At 38.0% G+C, this 17,044-nt stretch overlaps 1 protein-coding gene across 2 annotated transcripts in view; it reads right to left on the reverse strand.

Moving 5' to 3' along the window:
* Nucleotides 1-6,086: 6,086 nt before the first annotated feature.
* Nucleotides 6,087-17,044, reverse strand: part of myo16 (myosin XVI) — a 93,620-nt gene continuing 82,662 nt past the window's right edge. The window contains exons 35-36 of one of the 2 annotated variants that reach the window (XR_003934328.1): nucleotides 15,500-15,603; nucleotides 11,070-11,182 (exon numbers count right to left, since the gene is read on the reverse strand). Coding sequence is in view for 1 of the 2 variants with exons in the window: in XM_030124727.1 (XP_029980587.1) it covers nucleotides 11,012-11,182 (171 nt within the window). In the remaining variant the exon portion in view is untranslated. Of the gene's footprint in view, nucleotides 11,183-15,499; nucleotides 15,604-17,044 lie in introns of both variants that reach the window. The other variant, XM_030124727.1, reaches the window with a different exon arrangement.

The raw sequence follows: 17,044 nt of genomic DNA on the forward strand, positions 1-17,044 counted from the left end.
TTTGGTCATTTTAACACAGGGGCCTGTGGTGATTAACTCGCTTTCATAACTGACTCAAGCCATTTGAGGAAATGGGAGTTTTGACACTTCCACATTAGCTTCTCAGTTCAGACCGTTGCTGCTTGCACAAAACAGAAAAAAGAAGAGTAGCAGGAACAATGTGGAAACACAGCATAACAAGGTTGACTCCATAAAGACAACCCACTGTGCACTAAGGTCATGAAAATGCAATTCTTATTTTAATGCAATTAAACACAAATGAAAACATAACTTTAGTAAAGTAGAACCCATAAAATTCTTACATACTGAATCTTATAGCAAACATGTATGTATATAGTATGTGTCTCAGTGTTGTCTCTTGGACACTAAAGAACAGTAATATATCTTAGCAGTCTTGGCCACTCTGGATCTACAGAGTTAAGCATTTTCAGGAATCTTCTAAATGTGTCAATTAAAATAAATATAACAAGTGGTGCCAGGCTCAACAAACCCTGCCCCTTGCATGTATTGTAGCTTATTTTGGCATCGATCCTGCTGATGTCATCATGTCTATGCATGTGCTGATGTCAGCATATCAGTTGCCTCTATATAGAGAGGGTATGCACGTGACGTCACCGTTAGCGGAAGTCACCGCGGTTCCGTCCACTAAGTGGCAGAATGAGGGAGATGAGTAGTGGCTTTGGCTTGAATACTGCGAAAACTTTAGAAAAATCTAAAAAATGGGGAAGAGCTGTTGTGTCACTGATTGCACAAATAGGTTTAAAAAACACTCGAAGCTATCGTTTTAGCGGCTACCTAAAGCCAAAGACAGAAGAATGGATGGATCGCCGCAATTTGTAGAAATAACTGGAATCCAGGCAACGAAACCTGGATTTGTGGTTGCCATTTCGTGTCAGGTAACGTTAATTTATGCTGTGTTCTTGCGGAAAATCATACCTTAAATTACATATCGTTTTGGCTAACGTTACTTCTTAGTAAAGTTCTTAATGTTAGCATCTGTCATTTAGTTCTATATTTCATAACTGAAACGTTTTTGTCTTCAGTTGTGTGATTATGAACCTTGTGCTCTACATAATTTGTAAACTAGCTTAAACTGAGGCTAACCTAGTTTTCCAAATAAGGGGGTACTCTAGCACAAAGCTGTTGTAGCTGTGTTGTATCAAGTATTTGATGTTAACTCTACTTAAATCTCCACAGTACCAGTAGATCATGCACTCACTTGGGTCAATACTAAGGGTTCAACTCCAGTAAATCAGTAGTGAACTGTGAGCACTACTGCTGGGCCTTTACCTTGGCAATCACCACCAAGAAAATATGTCTGCACTGACATAAAACCTCAAAAACAATTGTATGTTGAATTGAAAGCACTCACCAGCTGTAATCCTCTAATTAACGATGACGAGGATGTCAACAACTCTTTGGCTTTTGTATGCTTTCAGCCTTTGCATTGGGTATTTTCCCGGCGTTGAAATCAAGTACATATCAATGTCAGGATACGTGATTTCTGGCCACATATCAATGTTCGTAGACCACTTGTTGTTTGGTAGCTTGTATGGATCCATGTCCAGTCCAGTTGTCTTTAATTTCATGTTATATTCCACATTTTTCCCGGTCTCGCTATAGTTACTGCTATACTCCACCATGTTGAGCCGGTTTGTTTTTGCCACTCAGTCTGACTTAGAGGGGCATGGCCCAGGGGGGAAGTGACATATGTGCATTCCCTCTATTCCTGTAGACCGTTTCCTTTTTTTTCTTTTTTTTTTTTTATATTTATTGACAAAATATACAAAAATAACAGTATAACAGTGCGTTATAACAAACATGGCATTATGAATGTGCATCGGCAACAAATGGGAACAATTAAATTTCAAGAAAGCGAGAGAGAGCGAGAAAAAAGAAAAAAAGAAACAAAATCAGTCTGCAAGGGGAGGTTAGTTCATTGTTCATTTGAGTCCAGGGGAATGTCACATAAATAAGAGTGAAGTTTTACAGCATTGGGGCTTTTCATACATTTTAAGGATTTCATGTACAGTTTGAGTTCATTTTTGAAAACACAAAAGTTGGGTGGGCATTTTTGACATTTGCTTTTGTGAATAGAGAATTTAGCAATACATAAAATCACATTAATACAGATTTCTTCTTTTTTATTTACCAGAACACCAAATGTTATGTCATCTCTTGTAAAAAAAAATACGTAGATGAAGGAAGTATTTCTTTTAACCAATTTTGTAATTCTGTCCGAAACACTTGCACCATACGACAAGAGAAAAATAAATGGTCTGTTGTCTCAATATCGGTATTGCAGAATGTACAACTATTATCCTGTACATTGAAATGAAGTCTAAGTAACTCTTTTAATGGGTAGATATCATTCATTATTTTGAAGTGTGTTTCTTTGGCTTTGGGAGCTATAGGAAAGGATAAATACATTGTTCTTAGCTTTGAAATTGTACTTTTGTCGAATTTGAACAAAATGTCATTTTTATTTTGTAAACCAGGGAAAAATTCATCAGTAAGACATTTTCTAATAAAGGAATTACAATATTTCTTTTTTTTTTTTTTTTTATCTAAAATTGATATTCCATGAATCATCGGAATAGGAGTGTAGACGGTTTCCATTACAGGACACTACAGACTTTACAGTACCTGGACGTCATAACGATGCGGCGCGTTACTTCCGTGTCGTCTGCTCAGACAGTTGCTGATAAACTCGCTCGTTTCGTGTTGTCTCGTCAAGCTCACGCTGAATTTTTACGTCTGAACTTCCTCGACAAACCATGGTGTAGTTTTGCGGGCTGTCATCATGTGGATTAACCTGCCGCTACATTTACTGTCAACTTCCGCATCTGTTCTTTTGTAAAATGGCGGGCCACAGAGACGACTGTCTGACCAATCAGTGGTCTGCAGTGTGCACACGTGACCTTTTAGTATCCGGTCCGCAGTCCTGGAACCTCAGCGGAGGTGAGACCAAAAAACTAGTACCGGGTGCCAGATTCCAGGTCCTTTTTCGTATTGGAAACGCAAAAAGACCGAGTCGAGTTGAGCCGATACCACGTAGTGGAAACGTGGCAATGTTTTTGAACTTTGTAAATGGAATATTGTGGTAATGTTAAAGCACAGGTGTCAAACATGCGGCCCGGGGGCCAAATCCGGCCCGCCAAAGGTTCCATTCCGGCCCACGGGAGGAAAGTGCAAAAATTAACCTGAACAGTCCAGATTGTCCAAATCATTGTGGTTCAGGTTCCACATACAGACCGGTGTGATCTCAAATAAAAATAACAACATCATAACCCATAAATATTGACAACTACAAATTTTCTTTGTGAAAAATTGTGGAAAAAATGTACTTAAAAAAAAAAAATCACATTACACTGTGAAAATATTTACATTCACAAAACTACTCTTTCACAATAAAATGCAAATAAATACATAAATAAAAACAAAGATGAACAACCCGAAATGTGCAATTTTTAACAATATTCAGCCTGTTACTAAATGTTTTACGCATTTATGGATCCACTGTGATCTGTAGTTATGCTAATAATAAGAGATGCAATATTGTAGAAATTGTTCAAATTTTAGTTCCAAACTCCAAAATTTTAACGATATTCTGCCTGTTACCAAATGTTTATGTAGCATTATGTGTAATATACATGTAGAAATAATAAGTCGAGGCATAATATTGTTAAAATTGCACTAATTTTTCAAATGAAATTTCTGTTTTTTCAGGTTATTCACATCTTTTTTGTAAAATGTAAATATTTTCATAATTTAATTGGGGTTTTGTCCTTAAACAAAAAGAAAAACTTGGATTTGTCATTATTTATAGGTTATTAAGTCTGTATTTTACTGGTCTGGTCCGCTTGAGATCAAATTGGGCAAAATATGGCCCCTGAACCAAAATGAGTTTGACACCCTTGTGTTAAAGGGTTATTTTCAATTTTGTATATTTGTCTCGCTGTATTTTGCCTTACCTTGCTTCCTATGTGATTTTCCACTGCTGTTTGGCTTAATCATTTAGTCATTTTAGTCTATGATTAGTATTTATCTTACATATCATCTATATATTATATTATCTTTCCATTTCTATGTGATACCGAACAGACTAATGAGCTTTGTCTGGTGTGATTTCTGTTTTCTCTGGACAGACGTAAAGCCAGAGGACAGTTTCACGTCAGGCTAACATGAAGGTGTCCTTGCATGCAGTCTGGTTGGCTTGAAGTGTGGTTCTTTGCATTATTTCTTTTATTATCCCGCCCTCCAAAGGGGAGGCAAAGGGTATTGTTTTTGGTTCAGTTTGTTTATTTGTTTGTTTGTGTGTTTAACACTCTAGCAGCAAAAGTATTGAAGTATTGGTTGAATTCATACCAAATTGGGTTTATAGATTGTCAGTGATCCAGAATAGATATCATTACATTTTGGGAAAAATAGGTCACAAGTTTAAATTTTTTATAAATTTTTACCCCCCCCCCCCATTTACTTATAATGGGGGAAATTTCACATGTCTGTAGCAAACATACCAAACTGGGTTTATAGATTGCCAGTGACCCAGAATAGATTTGGTTACATTTTGGGAAAAGTAGGTCAAAGCTCACTTTTTTTATGCATTTTTAAAATCTTTTTTTTTTCCCCATTTACTTATAATGGGCGGAATCTCAAATGTCGATAAAAACATAAATTTTGTTTCAATTTACTCCAAACTTGGCACATATATAGACACAGTTGTTATGCTGACATCACCACACGTATAGACATGATGACATCAGCTGGATCGATACCAAAATAAGGTACAATATGTGCGAGAGGCGGGGTTTGTTGGGCCTGGCACCACTTGTTTTATTTTACATTACAGTGGACATGGGTGCACATGTGGTTTTCTTCTTGTCATCGTGGCATCTCTCACAGTAGGACATCTTCACTTCAATCTAAATTCACCTAAGTCCATTTGTCAGCTTTTTATTCTTAATGTAAAATAAACATATGGCTCCTTTATTGACCATCTTTTTCTTCTCATGAGATTATTTTTGCAGTTCAAGTATCCACTTCTTTCTTTACTCTAATAAACACCTTCAACTGAATGAACATGCTGTTTGACATGTCTCCAGTATTTTAAGGCCTATTATAGAATGGAACAGTAGGAGTACATCTGTTGGCTGCCCTGTAAACTGGATCAGGTTACATTTAGTACATTTCAATCTGCATGTGGATGCAGATGTCAGAGGCCAACAAACTATTTTAATACACACTTCCTGGCAGTAAATCAGAAAACCTACCACAAACAGTACTATTACAGATACAAATACACTATATTCACCTCTAGTGGGAAATTCATCCATCAATTCAGGAACAAAAAAGAAATAAAAATAAAAATATAATAATCATATCTATCGGTGGTATTATGGTTCTATTTAGTGATTGCACTCCATTCTGTTTACAGTGGAGACACATTTTCAAAAGAAACCATCTTGGCACTTGAATGTTATTTTTCACCTCACTTGTGATTCCATTACATTCAATTTGACGTGTTTTGTGGGAACGATATCCACAGCTCTTGTTAATGTGATGATTTATGCAGTTGTCTTTCCAGCTGCATTCCTCTGCAGCTCCTCTGGAAGAGGCTGTTTACCGTTGCACACACTGACACATAAACTTCAAACACCGGCTCCCACGCTCTGAGCTGAGGCCGTACAGTGAATACTGCTCGGGGGAAACATTCCTTTAAGTTACTATGGAGGATTATTAATGTGGGAAGACACTATTCAATTGTTCCAGCTAACATAACTTGTGCTTGTTTTAACCTGATTCTGAACAGAAACCACCGCAGGTTAGTAAATACCTGGGAAATGTCACATCACACTGGCATTATTCCTGCATACATTAAGCTTCTTAAAGGATTACTTCACTGACATGACACGTGTATAAACATAAGTACGTTCTCTGGTGGTCTTCGGGTTAAAGCATCTCCGGTTTAAATCTGATTTTGCTCTATTGTAATCTTCATCTTCCCTTCTCTTGACTGACTACTATAAAAAAAAAGGTATAAAATCCTCCACATATAAATTAAAAAAACTCACACAAACAAAGACTGGCATTCACACAATTGTGCTTTATTGCTGTACAGGTACAGTACTTATAAAACATTGGGAACAGAATAATTATGAAATATCACAATCTTTTTTCTTTCCACGAACACATATGTACGCAGGTTAAAATATACTGTATGTCATGTACAAAAGAAAGGTTACAATAAAAAAACAAACAAAAAACATCAACACTATGAAAGGCAGTGAGATAACCTTGTTTAGGTGCTAAAATATGTGTCTCTCCAGACAATCATACATGGACCTCGGACAGTAAAATGGCCGTTCTGCACGGGCTGTAGCACCAGAGAGCTGATCTCAGTGCAGAGGATTTACAGATTCCTGACTAACAACAAGAACTGGCAATAATCTGGCTACCAGAGTGTGGTGGTTTGGTTTGGTGTGTTGGTGATAGACGGAGCTAAGTCATCAAGGTTTGAGTATGAGGGAGGAGACGTGTGGATGGAGGAAGAGAGACACTGGACAGTGCAGTGATTCACAGTGCAGTGGGAAGCAGGTCTTCACATTAGAGAGCATTTTTAAAATCTTTTCAGCATGAGCATGTCACAAACGGTCAGGCCCAACATGTTGTCATGCAAAGTAGAAAGTGGACCATTTGGTTAAAAGGACAGTAAAAAAATAGATTCAGTAAGCAGGTTATAATGGATCGATGTGCTTGATATCTTTGTTGGAGAAATTGCTTCATCACAAGCCCCATTTACACTTATTATATCAATTGTACTGTATAAGATAAAATCTGAATGTGACTCAGTATACATCATGCGCATATGCATAATTTAGTTTACATGTTACCACATATATGCATCTTGGTCAAATCTGAATATTCTGACTGAAAAAGAATCTTGTGACTGTGACCTTTAAATAAAATAATCATGTTGGAATAATAACTGCCAGCTAGCAAGTAACCAAAATATACCACAAATGGATGTCGTATTAAATCACTCTACAATTTCTGTATCACAAAGTGTCATTTACAAAGGAAACAGAGATTGTAGAAGCCACTTCCTGTTAAAGCTTCCTGTATGGAGACACTTCACACATTTGTCTTAAATGCTACCTGGATTCATCAAGAATTTAGTTTCATTACGGACAGGAGTTTGATTTTCCTAAGATGTGTGATGTGACTAAGTGTAAATGGGATCATGGATGGGCTTAAATTTATGTGCAGATGAATAGACTGCACCAAAATGACAATCTTTAACATAAGTCTCCACTGCAGTACCGGTGCCACAGCGGGATTCATGTGATTCATGGAGCAAATCTGTAACTGTTTTAAAATATGTATTAGTTTCCTTAAAAAAGAGGACTGCATACATAACTTGTCAAGACAATTATCACATTAAGCAGTCAGGTACACTTTTTAGATACAGGTGCATGTTTCAATAATAAGATACAGGCTTTCCACTGATGAGCACAGGCAGTTAAATAAAATTTGCATTTATACATTCAGCCAGTCATTTCAGAAAATGAAGCTCAGCTGCTTTGCCGTCTCTGATGTGAATGCCAGAGGTCTCTTATCTAATTCCTCTTCAACGTTCGTGCACCTTCACGCACTAACAGCCACTGAGATTGATCCTTTGATGGTGCTGCTAATTTGTAAGGCTGAATCAATCAGACACATTGTGGGTGATCAGTGGGAATGAGAAATCAATTTGAGCTATTGATACTTTGTGGCTCTGACAATTCAGACCAATCATCAAAGATCAAACAGTTTGTCGAGACACACCCAGCCCATTACAGAAGTCAACACGACACTACAAAAACATTGTGCAATAAAACATCCATATATACGATGAGAGGATCTGCCTTGCATCATAGGAACAGAACAACAGGGTCAAGAGTGAAATAACAAATAATATTAAATAGAGTATAAAGAATTTCATAGCCATAGACAATCATCCTGAAAAAAAGATATTCACATTTTAAAATAAACCTCTTCTCTTTACTTCTGTCATTGCATCTAACCCAACACATTCTTAAATCTCAGTTTCACCATCATAGACAGTAGTATCTCATCTGTGTGATCTTTCAATTCAATCTCTGTGCTTTTCTGTTATAGTAAAGGTAGAACTTACAACACTGATCACTATTTACAGAGTGGTAACCATGGAAACGCCCGTCGAGCCGGTCTGATCCACTAAGGGAAGAGGGGGAAGGGTTGAAGACCGCATGGGTCTGTTTGTTGGGGTTAAGTTGGGAAAGAAGATGAATGGACAGAAGGGCAGACGTTGAAGATAATGGGCAGATGTGTGGACACACCCACTGTGGTGGAATCTGTACAATAATTGAGTTCATCTGTGCGTGAGTTCCTGAGCTCTGCACAGTCTCTGTAGCAACACATGAAACTGTCCACGTGTTGATGAGACACAATGAGAGTTTAGTCATTATTTCAAGTGTAGACTCTTTTTTCCCTCTTTTCATCATTTTTTTTTTTGTCTTTTCAGCAACAGTCCATTAAATCATCACTGAACTGCAGCAACAGCTCTGATTTGGTCATTTGTGTCATTTGTGTATTATGTACACACTATACATGAGTATATGGGGCTGCTGCGTACATCAGCATGTTTCTATAACTATACTGTTTGTTTAGACATATCTTTCACGAGTTGTGTCACTTTGGCACAAAGTTTCATGTTCACAACACGAACTAAATACCTGTTGGCTGAAGATTTTGTAGATTTTCCTCTGTAATATAGGGGCACTCCACCAATTTTACTGTAATTCTAAAAAAAATTAACTGTTTACTGTTTAATGATAGTTTCTATTGACTCATCACTGTCAGAATACAGTCCCTTTGTATTTGGTGGCTGTGGAGAAACTGCTGTCTGAGATTGAATATAATATGTATTTGCTTGATATTCAGGCAACAAATTATGTACAGCAGTTTACATTACAGTTTGGTAATAACATATTAATAGAGGGTTAATTGTTCATTATATAGACATCTTGAAAGACAGCCTGTTATTAATAATGGGTATAGTGTATCTGGTTAATACTACACTGATGTTTATGTAACAAGGTAACAAGCAGCTAAAAACAAAGTGTAAATAATGGCGATATGCATTCAAATACAACAATAAGACTAAAATATTGTTCTCATATTTTGGCAATAAAATGAGGACCTGTGAACAATTAAATGGCAAAATCCACCTCCTCCAGCTCCTCTGAAGGGACACTGAGCATCCCCAGGCTGACAGAGAGCTATGATCCCTCCAGTGAGTTCTGGGCCTGTCCGGAGGCCTCAGGGTGTTTACGTCAATATTTCAATTAAAAATCACAATATGGTGACATTAAGGGGTTAAAAACAGAGGGTAATTGTTTTCACAATATTGTCATTTGCAAAATGTTCAAAACCACATGTAAAGTGTTGTCTCAATTGGTGATCACCGTATTAAAATGCTGAAATTCACTCTCCCATATGTCCCATTTCCTTTTGTTTCAGTGTAATACTGTAAATATGATGTGTTTAATGCTTTAACGAGTGGACGTTTCTGCGTGATAACAAGAATCAGGGCTGCTACATGCTACCAAAGTCCTATATGGTACAGTAATACCTACGAGTCAGTAAGTTGCTGTTTTGCTATATTGTTTCCCCTTTATTACCATTTATTTTTGGCTGCTCATTACTCTGTTGCATTAATTTCACTCTAGATATATTCATTATTGACACCAAGTTTTTACCTGGTTATTATTTAGGTGATTACATTATACTATTTCGTTACTACATCTTTATAATGAAACTATTACCCTACGATTATGATGTTCTTATCAAGTTGTGATGTAAACTGCTACCAATCTTATGTTAGTTGAATTACTAACTTGGAACATGCAGTTTGTAAGATGCAGGATTTTACAAGGCAAAGCTTTAAACATACTGGAGACAGGAGAGTATCTCAGCCTCTGCAACCATTACGATTATTCCTTTTAAATGTGTCTTCAGGCTGTATGGATGTGCAACACTAAATCGCTGGAGTACCCCTTTCAACCAGAGCTGGATCCCCTTTTCAGAGTAAAGGTAAGTGCAGAAGTTTGCATTTGGCCAGAGGTGTTTGTTCCTCAAAGGCTGGTGGTAACAATGGGGAAGAGAAGTGCACCTTGGGATATTACTGAGGTTACCTTGACCCTGGATACTTGTTGCCAGGGTTGTGGTAGCACTTAGTGCCCAGGCGTGAGGGGCTAAGTGCTGTGTCCCTGAAAAGGTGAAAAGGTCCCACGTCTAAGCCAATCCACTGGCGCTAAAAACTCGAGCTGTCCAAAGGCGCTGTTCACCTTGTAAACTTAAGAGAGGTCTTAGACTTGGATGGTGCACACACAAGCACTCATGGGAACATCACAGGACAGCACGTCAAGTATAATCAGCACCATGTTTTAGTGTAGAGTTCCTCTGTGCAGCACATGAGAAGCTATGATACAAACACTAAGGATGGACGCTTTATCATTTGACTGTCATGAAAACGTGGTTACTCTGTCCTTAAAGCCTCCAAAAAAAAACAGTCTCTCATGAATGGATGTCACAGTAGAACTAACAACAGGTAATAGTATCTACATTTCCGGTTGGACTGTTTTATTTAATCAGTCAGTAAAGTATCTTCTATTCTCTACTGGGTCAGCTTTTCACTCATATTTATACCCTTATCAATGCTAGAAGGTGCTGAGCTCTCATTTTACAGGTTGAGTTGGGTGTGGGCTTCCTCCATCGTCAAGTGGTCGAGGTCAAAGGCAGAGAGGGAGGACCCTCAGCCCAGGGACTTGTGAACATGCTTCAGGACTTAGGCTTCTGGCCTGGTCCTTGGACATCAACGTTACTTGGTCCGCAACAAAAAAAAATATGGTTGAGGAGAATAATAAGGAGGAAAATTCATTGCCATTACAGGTGAATGCACCACACATCCATCTAGTGGGAACCTCTGTCATGGAGAGGCCTTCCTGTTAGTCCAGAGCAGCGTGGGGGGCAGAGGTGGGGACTGAGGTGGACGGTGCTTCCAGTCACCCCGCCCCTCACACTGCGCCCGTCGCCATTGCAGAAGCTCCCCGAGGGCAGCACACTCATCCCCGCTAGACAAACGCAGCTGCTGGAACATCTGGAGCAGAGACGAAGGATGAGACAAAAGAGAGGAGAAGATGAGAAGAAAAGGGCTAAAGCATGTTTAAATTCCATTCACTGGAGAAGCCATTTCATCTAGATAGGTCAATAATTAGATGGGTGGAAGCAGATGGAGGGGATAGGGAGAGGTCACTGTGAATGACAAGCAATGATTTCATGACAAAGTAAAAACTTTAACAGTGTGGCTATTAAAACACACCTCTTATATACACACATATAAGAGGGAGAGAGGTATCAAGAGAATGTAAATGCAATTTAATTTCTCATTTAAAAAAATGCAAAGATGTGACCTTCGGAAATCTGTGAAGGTGAATGCATATGAGTTGAAAATATTTTACCTTGGGTGAAAAATGTGTGTGTAAAGCTTCCATAAATCTATCTTCAGATATCTCCTCAATGAATATTCAGATGTGATGTTAATAGTGAGTCCTGTGATCAATAAGAGGTTGAGGTCAACATACACCCCCCCCCACACACACACACACACACACACACACACACATACTGTAGCTGTTGCTAGCTAATTCATAGTTTATGTGGAGTTAATACAGATATGTGGATGGTTATTTCCACGTGGACATTCAGTCCATCTGGAGCTTCGTCTCTACAGTGTAGTGGACCACAGGGCTGAGCTTCTGGCATAGTTTTCTTGTGAAACTACCTAATAAAGAAAACAGAGATCGGAATACAGGAATACAGAAGCCTGGGGCTGATGCAGAGCCATCACAAGACACAGCTGTGAGGGGAATCCCTTATTTGACTGACAGATTTAACACCAACTAATTTCCATATTCTGCCCCTGGATCTTCAATACATCACCTCCAAGAAGATCACGTGAATTACAGTGCAGAGTGCCCCCCAACTACACACACCCACACCCACACCCACACCCACACCCACACACACACATCACATCACATCATCAGTCTTCTGCTAGTCAATACACAGGCCAATCAATCAGACAGGAACTCTAATCTCCAACAGTCAGGGTTTCCAGTAAGAGAACCAAGCCCTGATGATCCACACCAGGTTAGGAACTGGAAGTAATGGACTATTTATGGCACTGTTAAACTGCAAAAAGGATATTGCTTCATGTGCAGAAATGAATTCTTATACACATGTAACACTAGTCTACTGTGATATTCCTGTCAAAAAGTTCGATTAGAGAAACCATTAGTGTGTTTGTCTGTGTAACAAATATTCAGGTGCCAGTTAATACACATTTGTTGTGACAGCGGACAGAATGTGGTAGAGTGAAATACTACGTCACTAGAAAACAATGGCATTTTACAGCAAAAAAGAACATGATTATTTTTCTTTGCCAGCCTTCAGTGAACTTGGTTAAATATACATAAACTTCATGAGATTAAAATTGCACAGTTTACTCATGTAGCTAAGATCACACTCTGTAGACATACACACAGATTGAGTCTGCTCAAGCACAAAACTCAACAACCTAATCCATAATTTACACCTCCCTGCCAGGCTATTCTCTGCTCTGGCGCCAGTCAGGAACACCAGCTACTAGAACAGCAGACAAGTAGGAACACCATGTCCTCCTGCAACGCATGACTGTACATGGACACACAAACACACACCCCAAAGTAAAGGTAAGGAGAGTCTTGAACTTCTGAGAAAAGTGTAGTTTTTGCCTTGAAAGTTTACATTTTTATTTTATTTATTTAAAATTACATTACATTACGGATAAGAGACAGGAAATGTGCTTCCCCCACTGATGGATTGAAGGTTTAATTAAAAGTAAGTGCAAACCCTTTTGACACAACTGTTGATAATTTTACTTTAATACTGTATATTATAATGTGTTTATAAATGATAACACATGTATGAGCTGCCTCACTGTGGGCTGTGTTAGTAGGATTCCATGCTATATTCTAATCATAATATATACTGATCTAATTTCATGGGAAGGCCTGAATAAAATATTGATAGAAGACCGTGATTCCCTTCCACACATTAATATCCAACAACCACCTTTAAAATTGCACTACACCTTTGTGGGCAAAAAGCTACACATGATTCTGTTATAAATTACAATGATAGTGATCATTCCAAACAATATCCCAAAGACTCAAACAGAAGGCAACATGAAATAGAAATAATACACCAGTGACTGTAATATCTGACTTTATTACAGTCCCATAATTTTCACATACTAAAAAATCAATACCTCTTCAGAACCTCCTTAAAGCTGTTAACAGAGGTCTTCATGCATTTCAAGAGCCATTATATAATCGTATAGTCTCGGTTACAACGCAATGTTTCACCTCCACTTGTGTGACCTTCTGTGTAATATAGCATTACACGAAAGAAATGGTTTAAGATGCATATTCTTTGCTGAATGTATTTTTGTGCTATATAGCTATTATAACCATTTAATACCCTGTGATGGAGGAGAAGGGAGGAGACACTGAAGACAGAGGACTGTGGAGGTAATTGATGACCTATGTGTGGACTGGATTTTTCTGTAAAGGCAAGAGGGCGGGGTTTCATGCAGAGACATCGAGGCTCCCAGTCTGTCTATTTGTCTCTCTAACCCTAGTTATGGTTGTTATTTTGAGTTGTAAAAATGTGGCGGTATGTTCTCTGTCTGCTTACCTGTCTAGGTTTTCATTAATGGAATCAACAAAGACTGAATACTTCAGACGGATCAAACCATTTAGCAGGTAAAGCGTTCAGTCTCTCTATTCTTTATATGATTAGTGCAGAATGCTGTTGATTAGTAACTACAGAAACCAAAACAAACTGGTCCATTCATTCCTAACTGAGTTATCCATCCCCCTCTTCTTTTTCTACCCTTTCCTTTTCATTTATCCCATTAGATCTGCTAATCCTACACACTGTCTGGAATGCAGCTAATTGAAAGACATTCTGGGTCACAGAGTCGTTCCCATCTCTTGAATGAACTCATGATAATGAACCTGTTCCAGACAACACACACAAGATCTATGAGACACACACAAAAAAAAAAAAAAAAAAAAAACAAGACAAAAGCATCCGTCTAACAATGTTTCAATAGTAACAAGTGAAAACACACAGAGCTCACAATTTGACCAACTAGCTGTTGTGTAGAGAAGATCAGATAAGAGGCATGAATAGTCGGAATGCCGACTGAAGTCAGACTGGTGCTTATCACAGATGAAAACAAAGACTCAGAAAAAAAAAAAAAAAAATTGAGAAAGGGTTTGTAAAAAAGGGTTGTGATGAAACCAGCAACTTAAAATTTTTGCAAATGAATAACAGCATTTAAAAACTGCAGCTCACTGTTACAGAAAAGACCTACTTTAACCTCCAGTGTCTGCAGTGAAAAACATGTTTTTCAGGATTCAATGAAGTCAGGAATGCACTAAAAATGATGATATAACACAGACTGACTAGCTCTTGTTTATGAAGCTTATTTTCCATTTTGACTTTGACAAAATTTCAACTCAGATAAAAAAAGAGAACATTGTCCTTCGTCTGAGAAATGTGTTGACTGTCAGGCTGCTCTATAAAGGGTAAAGAAGTAAATCTAAATATATATGATTAAAGTTTATTACTGGAAAGCTGCAAATACACAATGCTTTTCCTTTTTTATCTTTTTTCAGAGAAGAACCAACACCCCTGACTCCTTGGAGCTAATGAATCAAGGATCGAGGAACTCATCTAATTTAAAGAGCAAAAACCCTGATTCCCTGGAATGAGAATGTAGGATTATTGTAGGAGTAGAATATCCTTAGATTTCAGATTGATGAAGTACAGATATACTTATGGTGGGAGTTTTGCTAAACTAAGAGCTGCAGTTTTTTTTTTTTAAATGAAGAACAAAGCTGGGAAAAGAAGAACTATCACTGATTTAAGGGTAAGACTTCCCAAAACAAGAAAGGGTAGATAGCAAGCACGACAGGGGAGCAGGTAAAGCTGAGATGATGTTCTGCAAAAAGCAGTGGTTTTCAATACTTGATTTCTACAATTTTAAGAGAGAATAATTTGGATCTAAAACACTGTGGTTGTTTCGTCAACTGTGACAGCTATTATCCACCAGAGTCCAGTGTGACGCTAATGAATTCAAAGGGGCCGAAGCCGTTGTTCTGCATTAGGGAGAAAACTCAAATTTCAATCTAAAAGCCTCCATTGATGTCTACAGGCAGGTCTGTCACCCAGTAGACACACTGAGGACAGTCTATTACTTTAAACTTTAAAAAAATGGGGTCCGTATTAGTCATTATCCAGCACTGGGTCTACGAAAATCACTGCTATTATGGGCGGGGAGCAGCGAGGCATGACATTCACTCACCACATCCCTACATGTGGAAGGGGCTTCCAGTGAACCCCCCTGCCCCCCTCGCTGTTTTAGAGGGCAGCACCCGCACCGAACGGAGAGAAGTTGAGATGACCTCTCTGGAAGATAAAGGAGGGAGTGAAGGTAATAGCCAAGATCATTACAGAGAGAAGAAGAGAGTGTCACTGTGTAAAAAGAGCAACAAACTGAGGCAACCTGAGAGTGGACTGGCAGGTCCAGCTCTAAAAGCTCAACCTAGATGTGGAATTAGAGTCAGACCCCACAGAAGTAGAGTGGGTACACAGCCTGCCTTCACATCCCTGGTGGATGCACTTGTGTTGCTGCTGCCACTCAGTTGATGACATTATATATGTAGAGCACAGGTGTCAAACGTGCGGCCCGGGGGCCAAAACCGGCCCGCAAAAGGTTCCAATCCAGCCCGCGGGATGAATTTGCAAAGTGCAAATTGGGGGATCAAACTCAAAAATAATATAATAATAACCAATAAATAATGACAACACCAATTTTTTCTCTTTGATTTAGCGCAAAAAACATTAAATTATGAAAATGTTTACATTAACAAACTATCCTTTAATAATAAAATGTGAATAACCTGAACAAATAAGAGCAACCTGAAATGTCTAAAGAAAATTAAGTGCAATTTTAACAATATTCTGCCCGTTACTAAAAAAAATTGTGCCTTTGTAGATCGGATCTGTAACACATATGTATAAATGATAAGTTGAGGCACAATATTGATAAAATTGTACTTATTTTTCTTAACAAATTTCATTTTTTTTCAGGTTATTCACATCCTTTTTGTTTGGATAGTTTGTAAACGTAAATATTGGTGTAACTGAATGTTATTTTTTGCACTAAAACAATTTGGAGTTATCATTATTTATTGGCTGTCATGCTATTGTTTTACTGGTCCGGCCCACTTCAGATTAAATAGGGCTGAATGTGACCCCCCGGAAGAAAATGAGTTTGACACCCCTGATGTAGAGGAACGTTCTAGTGAGTGCATCCTGACATATGCAGTGCAGCTATGCCTATACCTCAAATGTATCTGCATTAATTAAAAACTCTTTTAATTTATATGTATTTGTATATATTCCCATTTAAAACCAATAAAAGGGGTGGAGTAACTACAGATATAAGACAGCCTTTATTGTTATTGTACAATCAGCTACACAACAAATCTGGGAGAGTGCTGCTGAACTGCTGAAAATTGCATTATCATAAAAAAATAGTAAAAATCTGTACCAAATTGAATGAATATATAAATGTATAAAAAGAAAAATTCTCTACTGTTATACAGAAGCAGAGTTGGGTCAAGTATCCAGTAATAAGATGATTGTAAGGGGATAATTGTTTCCATACAGTTGAATTATTGCTTTTTGCTTCACTATCAATTTATTAAGTTTTGCAACATTTTCACTTACAATTGAGACCTCAGAGTTCTACTGTTAAAATATACTCTGGTGTAACTTAACTATTCTGCTTCTGGATTAACTTTACAAATGCGTATATTGGCAACCTTTATTTGATTACTCCTAT

This window comes from Sphaeramia orbicularis, chromosome 21 (genome assembly GCF_902148855.1).
Source record: "Sphaeramia orbicularis chromosome 21, fSphaOr1.1, whole genome shotgun sequence".
Taxonomy (NCBI): domain Eukaryota; kingdom Metazoa; phylum Chordata; class Actinopteri; order Kurtiformes; family Apogonidae; genus Sphaeramia; species Sphaeramia orbicularis.